Source organism: Saccostrea cucullata, unplaced genomic scaffold (genome assembly GCF_032062105.1).
Source record: "Saccostrea cucullata isolate Sc308-1 unplaced genomic scaffold, CSIRO_AGI_Scuc_v1 ctg278, whole genome shotgun sequence".
NCBI classification, from domain to species: domain Eukaryota; kingdom Metazoa; phylum Mollusca; class Bivalvia; order Ostreida; family Ostreidae; genus Saccostrea; species Saccostrea cuccullata.
Genome location: NW_026928887.1, coordinates 120,875 through 133,152, shown reverse-complemented (window position 1 = coordinate 133,152; position 12,278 = coordinate 120,875). Strand labels below are relative to the sequence as shown.

At 34.1% G+C, this 12,278-nt stretch overlaps 1 protein-coding gene across 2 annotated transcripts; it reads right to left on the bottom strand.

Moving 5' to 3' along the window:
• Positions 1–70: 70 nt before the first annotated feature.
• Positions 71–12,128, bottom strand: LOC134279044 (YEATS domain-containing protein 2-like). Of its 2 annotated transcripts, XR_009994565.1 has the most exons (18): positions 12,021–12,128; positions 11,732–11,829; positions 11,526–11,618; positions 11,028–11,180; positions 10,630–10,730; positions 10,352–10,513; positions 9,743–9,854; positions 9,437–9,481; positions 6,874–9,236; positions 6,270–6,346; positions 5,952–6,031; positions 4,103–4,238; positions 2,672–2,842; positions 1,928–2,043; positions 1,554–1,628; positions 1,310–1,374; positions 408–982; positions 71–371 (listed from the first exon to the last, which is right to left on the bottom strand). XR_009994565.1 is itself a non-coding variant. In XM_062761384.1 (17 exons), the coding sequence occupies exons 1-17, from the start codon at positions 12,112–12,114 to the stop codon at positions 874–876; spliced, it is 4,050 nt and encodes a 1,349-aa protein (XP_062617368.1). In that variant the 5' UTR covers positions 12,115–12,128; the 3' UTR covers positions 71–873. The 2 variants fall into 2 exon arrangements, 1 of the variants encoding a protein (XP_062617368.1); XM_062761384.1 differs by having other exon boundaries at positions 71–982.
• Positions 12,129–12,278: the final 150 nt, after the last annotated feature.

Below are 12,278 nucleotides of genomic sequence, written 5' to 3'. Positions count from 1 at the left end.
GATCTTCAAATGTAAATTCCTCTCATCTCAACCCAAACACTTTGAATTTTAAGTAAAAAGCAAGACTAAGTATAAATATCACCTTTTTTAATAAAAATTTCATACAACAATTCACTGAGAATGCAACATACTTAAACCCTCTACACTACTGGCACCCCCTCCTCAAAACTTCTTAGGAGGGTAATAATGTAGACTTGTCCTGTAATCATCAACAAATTTTTCAGTGAACAAGTGTTTTAAATCCTTAAGTGTTTTATGTTTTATATACTGGAAAGGACTGTAATACGTCACTTATGAAGATGACCTAATTTCTATTTTTCTAGTACAAAGAGTTGTCTCCTCCTTATTGAGACATGGGGTAGAGACTCTCACTAAAAAGGCCAGACTCAAGACAGTAGTACTCTAACTAGATACAGGCCAGATTCAAGACAGTAGTACTCTAACTAGATACAGATCATTGTTTTCAGTAGTTCAATGTATGAATCTCTCCATCAGAGTCAACATAATATTCCTTGCTGACAGGAAACATTAGACATAAATTCTTCCCTATTGTCAGAAATTCCATACATCGGGAAATTTTGTTTATTTAAAATCATAAAAAATTTAAATTTTTTGGTGAAAAAGCATTCATTATAAACAGTCAACAATGCCCCAGAAAGCTATGAGGTCTAGACATAAATAACATCTGTCTCTATGTAACAACAAGTCAACAATAAAATTTCATGGCAACAATCTAAAGAAGACTGGTATACTGCAGTAATGTGATCATGCTCAGTATTTTACGTATACATGTATATAAATGATATGTCTTAAAGATCTCTAAAACGTGTGACAGTGGACCACCTGTGTCACCTGGACCGTGTATCACCTGTGTCACCTGGTTACGTCCTTGACCCCCAGGTGTTTGTTCGTTAAGAAGTCGGCTTGTGGGAGGACAGACAGAGCCTTATACACATCTGTAACCCCAATACCATCAGGATACCTGAAAATGCAACATTCTGAATTATTTGATAAGTTTAAATTCGTTAAAACATCTTTCTTATTCAATGCAGTTGCTTGTAATTAAAACTTAAGAGATACGTGTACTGCATCTCAAATTGTTATGATTGAAGAAATTCAAACCTAATTTCAAGTTCAATAGTAATTCTGTCTTTGACATTCCAGCAGTGAAATGTACAAAAAATTAACAGTTTTCAAGATAATTATTTTTTCGCTTAGTCCAACAACTAAAGAATTCCTTGTGCTGTAAAGAATAAACATTGTACACAATCAATGACTGCATAAGAGTTATCTCTCTTGAATAACATACCTGCCCATGTTAACTTTGAAAGCGAATGACTCAGTTATAATGTCCTCAACAAAGCACAACATTGCCTGCATTGTAAAATTTAGATATGCATGAGTTATGTCCTCTAAAATTAAAGCTATTTACATTGTAAGATTTATATTTTTAAAGAAATTTTAACACAAAAAATACATCAAACTAATAACATATTGAGATTTATTTGATAAAAATTAAGTTCTTTATTTATCGTCTTGACTGTATTCTGTACCTTATATAAAACATCCTCAGATACAGAACTATAAACATCATCAAGTACAGGAGAGGGTTCAAATTTAACTCCAATCTGTAAATTATCACAGAAAAATCTATAAATATATCCAAAATACTCAGTAATCCATAAATAAGTATATCAAAGAACAATCTACAAGATATCATAGAACAATTAATCTATAGGCATATCACAGAAAAATTTAAGATATATCAGAACAAAATCAAATGTCATCTCAACAAAATTCAACTCAAGGGTGAGTTTTGAGAATTTTCATATTGACTACATTTGAAAGCATTTACAATATATGAACACATTTCTCATAGAATTATACATCAAAATTCCTTAAAGTTCCAACCAAGAACATGATTTACCTTTTGAGTCAGATCCTGAACAAAGCGAGCATTAGCTGAGGCTGACAGAATGACAGGATCTTTGGGGTCAGTTATCTCCTCCTGAGGCTCAAGCTTTATCCTTGGTTTGGGGGGTTCTGATGTCAACAATGGAAATACATATATTTTAGCTGATGTACACAGGGAAATTTTTTCCCCAGTTTTATTTCCCCCCTTCCCCCTACCCTCATTTGGGCGAATTTAAAACGGGGCCAATTCAAAGAATACAATATACTTTCTTAAATACCCACGGTAAAACTTTGAACGGGCAAATTTAAGACAGGGTAAAGTTGTCTGCAAGTGTGAAAGGGCGAAAATAACATTGGGCAAAAAAAAAAACCTGTATACAGTATGTACATGTATAATGTGGAAAATCCATAATGTTAATCTTAATGAATAAAATTCATTAAAAAAATGCTTTGTAACAGAAAAGGAGAAAATTGAAGCTCTACCAACTAAGCTATCTTGCCAACAGCACCCCTTCTCACCTGGCCACCACATTCATGATTCAAGTCCTTTTTTTCCCTCTTTTCCTTTATTTTTTAAGATTTCATAAATATTTATAATCTTTACACTTCATACTACATGCATCTAATTACAATACAAAGGATATATATCAGACACTAATTAAATTATTTTATTTCTACCTACACTACTGTTTTATGTTTAGCAACACCCCTGATCAGTGTCTAACCACCCCTTGTTGTTCTGAGTCTATACACGTACCATCTGATATGATATCCACCTCATCCTCGGACAAACTCTCCGTCCTCCGTTTACTGTTAATCTGATCGACTTCCGTCAACGTCTCGTAGCTGTCCGTTGCTGAGCAGAATCTCTCTCCCATCCTCATCTCCTTCATAGGAAACTCCACGCCTGATGGATGCAGGGTCTTCTCTACAGAAATTTTAATTTATAAATATCATTATAAGGATATACAAGACTTATTAATTTGACATTCAAGTATATTTGCAAAGAATAATTTTAATAACATTTTAAAATGTATATTTTGAAAATATGTGTTATGTAAAGAAATCCATGAAATTTTATTTGTTATTTGATGTGTTATAGGATACAATGATTTTTTTAAACTCATTTCATTAATGCGTTATTCTAGTTGCATATAAATGTATACTGAAAATAGGAAATATCCTTATTTTCTTCATGAATTACAGTTAATTCTCGATAAACCGCCACCTTTTGTAATTTAGAAATCATGGCGGTATAACGAATTTGGCGATGAATTGAATTTTCCATCTTTTAGGAGAAAAGACGCAGAGTTATCGTTCTTAGAAATACCATTTAGCGTTTCTATTCTTATTATCACATGTACATGTATATATAAACATATTTCTAAATTTGAAAATACTTCAAGTAATTTTTTTTATGTACAATTTCGCTAAAACAAAGTATTCAGTTGTGAAATTAAGACAAGTATATGTGTATGTATGTAAATCTGCACGTCTGATATTGAAAAAAATATGCTGGGTCGATCGTCATGATATATTGCCTAAAGTACGTAAAATAAGTTCTTGAATAAACTCATTGTTTATGAAATCATTGTTAATGAAACGTTCACAATTTCTGACTTATAATTATTTTTTAAACAAACCTTGCATTGTTTTTAAAAGCAGAGGTCATCAAAATGATATCGTTATCGGCGTTCTTTACAACGACCGCTTTCATGGCAAAGCCTTGACTAAATGATTTTATTAAAAAGAAAACAAAATTATTCTAACAGTTCATGTTAAAATCATTGTTTACTTAATTGCATGTACCTTGATTGGCTTTGCATGCTTTACAACAGGGATAGCGTCAACCAATTAGACGCGCTTCACTGACCACATACACATGTGGCGGTATTATCGAGATAATTGACACTTAAAAATGGACGTTTGTTGTGAAAACAGGGTGGCGGATGGCGGTATGCGAATTTGGCGTTATAAAGAGAATTTTATATAGCAGGAAAAACGTTCTTGGGAAATCATGGCGGTATTGCGAAAATGGCGATGAATCGAATGGCGATAATTCGAGAATTGACTGTACTTCAATTCTACAGCATTCTAAACATGTTTCATACAATTTTTCTAAGTTAAAAAGGCCATTGAACAAGTTTACTAAGAACCTCATAAAAAAATTTGCAATAAATCCACTTACCCATGTAATGCGGACTATAAGCATGCAGACGACACCAGCAGACGATCTTCTTCACAGACCACAACTGGTTCCCTTTAAACTGATCACCATCTAACAACTCCTTTAAATATTTTTGACATGCCACAGCTCTCTGCCACTAAAATAAACAAAACAGCTGCCTTTATACAACATCTAGGTTCCAGGGTTTCTTAATTTTATCTTTTAAAGTCCTAAAATAGATGGTGAATTTATCAGTTTGACTTAAAGAATAATACATATCCAACTGAGACCCCTTGCATGGTCATTTAGCAGATACATGTAGGCTGTCTTGTGCTCAGTGTTTTCTGAAACAATTGCTTGATTAGGAAGGGTCACAAAGGACAGATAGTTAAATTTTCCATACCAGCAGGGACCACAAAATATTAACTAGAGAAAGGGTTGATCAAAAATGAGACAGACAAATTACTATTTGTGCCTAAAAGAAGTACACTGGTGATGGCATAAAAAACATAAGGTATATAGTAATACAAGCATACCTGTCAACTCTCCCAAATTTATCGGGAGTCTACCGATTTTTAACCACCCCCTACCGACTGTCTACCGAATTTTTTTTTAACTGCCGTTTCTACTGATTTTGAAAAAATCCGGATTTTTTATCTACTTTGTTTCGTAAAATACCAACTAGTCAACACAAAAATGGATGTCATGCAGTGCATATCGGTAGCTAATCTGTTTATTGCCACTGATAACAGGTAATCAACAAGGTGTCAACTGTGCTAGCAGATGTAATTGCAGTTGTAATATGCTCCTTATTCTCATTAAAATGTATATTATCAAAGACAGAGATGCCAGATGTGAAAATTTTTACAGAACATGACGGTAAATAACGATATGGAAGTACTTGATACTTTGCTGCAAATAAGTTTACAAGTGCATATGACAAAACTATTTCTCCATAAACAATACAGTGATCAGGAAAGTTGTAGCTACAGTACTCTATTATTAATTTAACAAGGAGAAGGAAACAATTTCCTGGAAGCTAATATAAATGAAGAGTCTAAAAATTTCCCCTCAGATTTTGAGATTCAGTCTTAGTAAATCCTGCATCAACATCAGCATATAACAGTTCCTGAAACTACAGAGCAACAAGACAGTGTGTTTAGAAGACTTCTTTAAATTTACAAAGCTAAACACAGTAATGCATTTCTAAAATTAAAAAATATAAAATTCGCACATTAGAACATTACTTAAATAAAGTATTATATTTAAAAATTCTGATATATGTATATGTTATGAGATTAAACGAAAAAAAATACAGGGTCCATGTATTTCATTCATACTTGATTACACATTATTTTAAGAATATAAGCATGAAGTTTTGACAATTATTTCAATTTCAGATCTTTAAATCCAGGACACAACTCATGTTCCTTAGACTTAGTGAGAAAAATCCACTCATACATCTATTAAAAGCTGGAAACTCAGACTGTCTGCAGAACCTTATTAATTTTTCTAATTGCCAAGTTCAACTACAACATTTGCCATGAATTTTATATAAATTATGCTCTTATGGACAGACAGAATAGATAGTGAACATAAATTTTTATTTATAATTTCAAAATTAAATCACATTGTACAAGTGTCTAAACAATGTATGAATTAATAACTAAATTTCATGAATTAATGATAATGTTAATATTAATAATAAAGGTTTATCTTGTAAGTTGTTTATTTTTGTTCTATAAACAGTGAAATGCGCGACTTTTGACCGTGTATTTGCAAGAGGTCGTAAATTAATACCACCCGAAAAATTTTGGCCATGTTGACAGGTATGTACAAATATAAAAGTTTCCAATATAAATGTATTTACCTCTGATGCCCACCTTTTGCCTACATTCCACTCCAACCACTGTTCCAATGTTTTTGCACAATATGGATGCTGATGGATATCTACAATATTACAGGCAATTGTACAGCTCTCAAAGAATTACCTCTCATCCACCACCAATATTTATCAAATAACAGAGAAACTTCACTCTTCAGATGGACTTATGAACTAATTGGAGATGAATATTTATTGAATAAATCAAGGTTACCAACTTTGGTATAAGTTTATACAATTTTGCTCTCCTTTGAAATTGTGAATTCATTAAATGTTTAATATGAGATTAAAAAAAAAACATCATACTGGCAGAGGGGGAGACAATTGGGTGTCTCTTTATGGCTGCTCTGACCAACGATTGAACGTCTGGATAATTTTCAACACTACAGAGGAAAAAGACAAAATTAACAGAAAACACAGGAAAATTTGCCATCTGATATACAAGATACTGTGAAACAGATAATTTCTGTGATTTTCCCATTTTTGCAAAATTTAACAGTTTCATGTTTGTTGAAATTGACTGAAGGTAGATTAAAAAATAATCAAATTGTAAATTTATAATACATGAATATTTTTGAAAATCAAATCACAAGAATATTAGAAAACACAAATAAATGTATGCTTCTACTATTACAAAAAACTATTCTATTTTATAAGAAATTTTATCACAAATCGCAAGTATTTCATTTTTTGTGAGAAGTAATTTTAGCGATTTTAAAATGTTAACTAAAGAAGTTATTACAAATAATATGCAATTAATTTTTAGCGATATTCAATTTTAACAATATCTTTACACTGTAATGCCAAAATAAATTACAAAAAACTATTATAAACATTTTCAAACAGAATACATGTATATAAGAGCAATAAAATTGATCAGATCATGGGAAAATGCTTGAAATATACAAACCAAAGTGGCTCAATATCCTTCACAGGTGTTGGGTCATCTTGAAGAAGTTTCTGGGAAGAAGTAAGTAACTTTTCTGCGGGTGTTTTTTTCTTCCACTTGTGAATTCTCTTCTCCTGTGAATCACCCATCTTTACAGGCAATCCCAGCTTCCTATCAATGTAGGACAACCTGGCTGCTTCCTTTAATTTCTTCTCTTTCTCCACGGCTTGTTTCTTGAGACTCTCTATAAGTGCTGCATTGGAGGGGATCCCCACTTTTTTAGGAACTTGCTTGTTGACCTTTGACACTTCCTGGGATTTGTTTACAGCCTCAGAATCTGACACAGGAAGCTGTAGCAACAGAGTCTGCATCCCAATCTTAGCTATCACTGTCTTCACTTGTTCCTTGCCTCCTGTCACCTGTCCTGCAGGTAGATCATTTGTCTTTGACACCTGTTTGGTAAGATTCACCGAGGCATTCGTTAAGTTTGTGGATGGTGTCAATCTAGCGGCTGTGGTTTTCACACTTGAGGTGAGCATCACCTTTTCACTATTCTGTGTAGAATGACTATCACTGATATTTTTAGAAGGAAGTTGAATTCCAGGCACTTTTTTGGCATCTTCGTTAATAAGAATAACAGAATGCATAGTTTTAGGGGGCACAGAAACTGGGACAGCTTGTGGTAGCACATTAATTGGAGTTTGTATAAGCTTGATTCCTTGGTGTCCAGAGGTTGAAGCATCTTCACTGTTTTTCACTAGGGCTGGTTTTATCCCTACCACTGAGGTGGGGGTATCTTTAGGAGCCCCCACTGTTACTGGCACTAGGAAATTTTGTGGGGTAGTGCGCTGACTAGTCAGTACTTGAGTAGAGGTTGTGTTGGATTCTGTAGCCTGAGACACTTGTTTGACTGCATTTCTATGGGCTGCTGCTATGTCTCCTCTTAATAAAGAAGCTAACTGACATGTCTTGCTGGGAATTTTGTTTTCCACATTGCAGTCTGTTTTTTGGATGAGAGCTAATGTTTCCACTTTTTTGCTGACCCTGCTCTTTCCAGCAGGTTGAACCGACTTGAGTCCTTGACTGGTCACTTTTAGCTGGTTCTGGGCAATCTGACCCTGTAAGTGGAGCTGTAACTGACTTGGTTGAGGAACTTCTTTTCCATTTTTATCCAACACTTTAGTGGCAGACTGGCCAACAGTAAGTAAGGGTCTCACAGGATTAACCTCAGTTTTTATCAGAAGGACAGGGCTTGGGCCACCGGTTAATGGAGAGAGACTGTTTTTAGATACAGGTAGAGGGGATCTGATTAATAACTGAGAATTTTGCACAACGGGTTTTTGAAACACAGCTTTAGCTCCTGCTGACTGATGATGCACTGTCTGGTTTTGACCAACTGGCTTCATTGTTACAGTGGAATTCTGTATCTTTGATGGACTAGAGGTAACAGTACTTGTGGGAGTGTTTACCACTGCTATTGTACTTTGTGTTTGAACTGGTTTCTGTGTAGTTCCTTTGGTGGGGGTTGTTTGAGGACTTGGAACAGTTCCTTTTGCTGCCTGGTTGTTTACTGGCTGGCCTGCAACTGGTGTTCCAGGGACAGTTTTTAACAGATGATGAGGCACAAGGAATATATTTCCCTGATTGTCTTTGCACCTTATATACAGAGTCTGTGCTGGGTTTGGTGTACCTGGGGTAGCAGTTGTAAGCGTTGTTTGATTAGAAGGCGTTGAAATTTGATTGGCTGAGGGTGGGCGAATTCCAGCTGAGATGACACCAGCACTAGAATTTTGAAGAGATTTAACCTGCTGCGGATTTGCTTTCCCTGCACTGGCAGACTTCACATTACTTGTATTGCTTATCTGTGCTCCTCTAGAGACCTGAACTATGTGAGTCAACTGAACATTTCCTGTAGTAGAAGTCTTTGTCACACTGGGTGGTGTACTTTGGAGAAGCATTTTCTGTAATTCTGAGGAATGCTTGGAGCCAGAACTATCCGAGACACTTGTAGAACTGTGCACAGACTGTTGTTTCACTCCATTAATGGGACTTCTACTGTGACCTGCCTCTACAGTGCCAGTCTTGTTAATGCTATGAGAAGTCAAGGATCCAAGAGTTCCCAAGGTCAAGGTCATATTGGCTTGCTTGCTGCTTGGAGAAAATGGAGAAGTATTTTTTGAATTGCTGAGATTTTTATTGGATGTTTTTGATTGAGTTGATAATGGTGAAGATTGTTCCTGTTTAAATTCCTTCTTGATGGGGGATAAATGTTCTTTGATTGTTACATTTGATTCCTTCCCCACCAAAGTTGAAGAAGAACCATTACAAAGGACTCTATTTGAAGATTTTAATTCTATCTCCTTTTCCAGCTCAACATCTATCACCTGTAATCATACAAAAGATATTTAATGTACCTATCTAAAATTTATAAAATTATTAAAAGTTTTATTTCTTGCATTCATTGTCCACAAAAATATATTTTTAATTTTTCACAGAACTGGTCTTACAGTAAAAGAGAAGACTACTAGTAAGTCCTGCAAGTGTATAGGTATGTATGTATTTAAATGTAAATGTCCTTAATTACCGTTTCAGATCCAAGAGTCTGCAGACCAGTGTAAGTTCTGTCAAGCTGAAGAAAAGATAATCAGAAAAAATATCAAGACCTGTAATCTGCTGTCAATTCACTTTTTTGGCTTAGTTCTGAAACTTTGAATAAACTACAATCTCCCCAGATATCCAACTCACTGAAGGAACATGTACACTTAGGGACTAAATGTCTTTGCTGAATTCACATATGTCAAGCTTAAAATGTTTCATATATTAAACTAATACTATCCACAAAATAGAAATAAAAAGTCTGAGTCCTCATAAGAAATCCTTCTGTATTTACCTTTAACTGATGAATGACGTCTACTTTCTTATTCCTTGAATCCTGAAAGTACAGCTGCACTCGGACAGGAAATTCTCCCCAGCCTCGCCGTGTCAGATGAAAGGGTGGTTGTCTTAAAAAAACAAAGTGTTTGTGAAACAATGATGCCCCAATACATGTATGGCACCTCATGGTGAAAATTAAAATTTCTCAAATGCAAGTCAAACTCCTAGGTCAAATTTGTTAGTACCCAAGAAATGTCTAGTATTAAGGAATATTTATGTGAAATACAACAGCCCTTACACCAACTATAGGTATGGCCAAGGTTAAAGTTTTTTTTCAAAACTAGATAAAACATCAAGGTTAGGTCAAGGGGTCAAAATAGCTGGAGTGACAAATAAAACCCATGACACTAACCTTTTAAAATCTATAACCATGAAGCTTTAAAGTTTTTCAAAAGTAGGTCAAACTCTGATTAATACATCTGTGAAATATGAATGCCATAGCTCTAACCAATCAAAAGTTATGGGCAAGGTTAATTTTTTGTGGACAAACAGACAGATGAACAGGCAAAAACTTTTTGATAATGATGGCATAAAAATCTTTAATTCAAGAAATCTATTAACTTACGACACTTCAACTAGGTCATTAGGTCTGTAGCTGGGGTGCAAGAAAAACCAGACTTTTTTCACAAAGTGATCAATATTGGGCTCCCCTTTGGGGCCCCTGACATACACCATCCACTTGTGAGTTGATTGGTCATTCTCGTCTCTTCTATCCACCGGAATATACCTGCCGAATACCAAATGCTGCTTAATGCACATTCAGATGTCTACATCTTAAAATTCAACTAAAGAAGATGAAGACATCTGGAAAATTTGTTGAATAAATTTGGTCTTCTTACTTACTTTGATACATTCCCTATCACAATTCTCTTCTTGACTTTGAATCGATCAGATCTATTTGTTATTCCACTCAAAGATGGCTCCTCCTTGATCATCTTGTCCTCCTTTGTATGAACATTTAATTTTTAATTATTGATGCAAACATTTTTTTACCAAAACAAGACAGACAATGAATTTTTATCATTACAAAACACACACATTCTACATCAATGACTTTTCCTATACATTGCAATAGTTAAGTTTAAACAATTAAGTATTATTATGGGTACTTGGAGAGCTTTTTTTATCCATATATTTCTAACTTTTCTTTGTGACAGAAGGAAAAGAACTGATAACATGAACAAATTCCAACTTGAGACTTGTGATGTTACATAATAACATTAGCAAGGCATTCAATGTACCTCTTTCTCTTCCTGTGGTTCCTGCTTCATAATCAGTTTCTCTGTGGTGTCTCCTTCTACTTTTGGTTCCACTTTGACCTTGACATTGAGAGGTCGCTTTCCCAGGGTGTCCTTGACTGTTGGGTGTATGGGTGCACTCTGCTGGGGATCACCCTGGTATAAACAATTACATGTAAGTAAAAGTAGGCTAAAATTTATCACTGTTAAAAGTAACAAGCACTAGATGATTTCTTGATGTGTGATATTTTTAAGTGTTTATATGCCTTCAGAAAATCAAGGATTCTATTAAACATTACAGATTTTTATTTCATCTACAAAATATTTTGTAAATCATTTCTCTCTGTGACCTTCAGTGAAACAAACTCTTAAAGGATTTCACTGCTATCCAAAACTTATTGTGCAGATATTATAAGTAGTTCAATATCATACAGTGTGTAGATATATATTGTATATTTTATAAGCACTACTTCTTATTGTGTGTAGATATACAATGTATACCTTGATATGTCTCTGTTGACCTGCTGCTCCATAGTAATTAGCAATGATACAGGCTCGCAGCCTGTCCATCATCATCTGGCTATGTCTTAGACTCTATAACAACAAACAGAAAGTAGGAATATTTGTCCATGTATGTACTTTTTTAAAAAGAATATTAGTTTAAGGTAAAAAAAAACAACACAAAAACATTTTATTGATTCTGGTACCTGGTCAATGCAGTCTAACTCCTTCTCTTTGTTCTTGATTTCTTGGTGAAATTCTTTTCTTACAATCAGGTCTATTTTCTTTCTTGTTGTTTCCTTGGCTATTAAATATATAGTTTACCATAAATTTCCAGTGAAAATACTTCAGTACATTAAATATACTTATTTATCAACTTAGATGAGAAATAATTTTCTATTATGTAAAGATTTTGCTTTATCTCTGTGTTATTAGGATTGATGAGTAGAATAAAAATCCAAATTTCTTTTTCTATACAACAATATTTAAACAAACCATCCTCTTCCAGAACTTTCTGTCTTTTGCTCTGAGCCTGGGTTACATCTTCATAATCAGGATCAATGTCTATGTGACCTCTTTTTGTTGCCATTCTAGGGGTACTAATTCTAAAATTTAAAATATTTAGATCATTAAAATATTAAAATATTAAGATGCATAAAATAAATGTGCAGAATGGATCAATAATGTTTGACTGTTAAAAATTATTTTACAAACTTACCACACAAACTTACGTTTCTGAAGTCAATTAGACAA

Bases quoted from the DNA above. Each gene is read 5' to 3' on its own strand.
- LOC134279044 (XM_062761384.1), bottom strand. From the start codon at position 12,114: ATGGCAACAAAAAGAGGTCACATAGACATTGATCCTGATTATGAAGAT. The intron at 11,181-11,525 runs GTATACATTGTA...TGTTTATACCAG, and splicing joins GTCAACAGAGACATATCAAG to GGTGATCCCCAGCAGAGTGC. The intron at 9,482-9,742 runs GTAAATACAGAA...TCTTTTCTTCAG, and splicing joins ACGTCATTCATCAGTTAAAG to CTTGACAGAACTTACACTGG.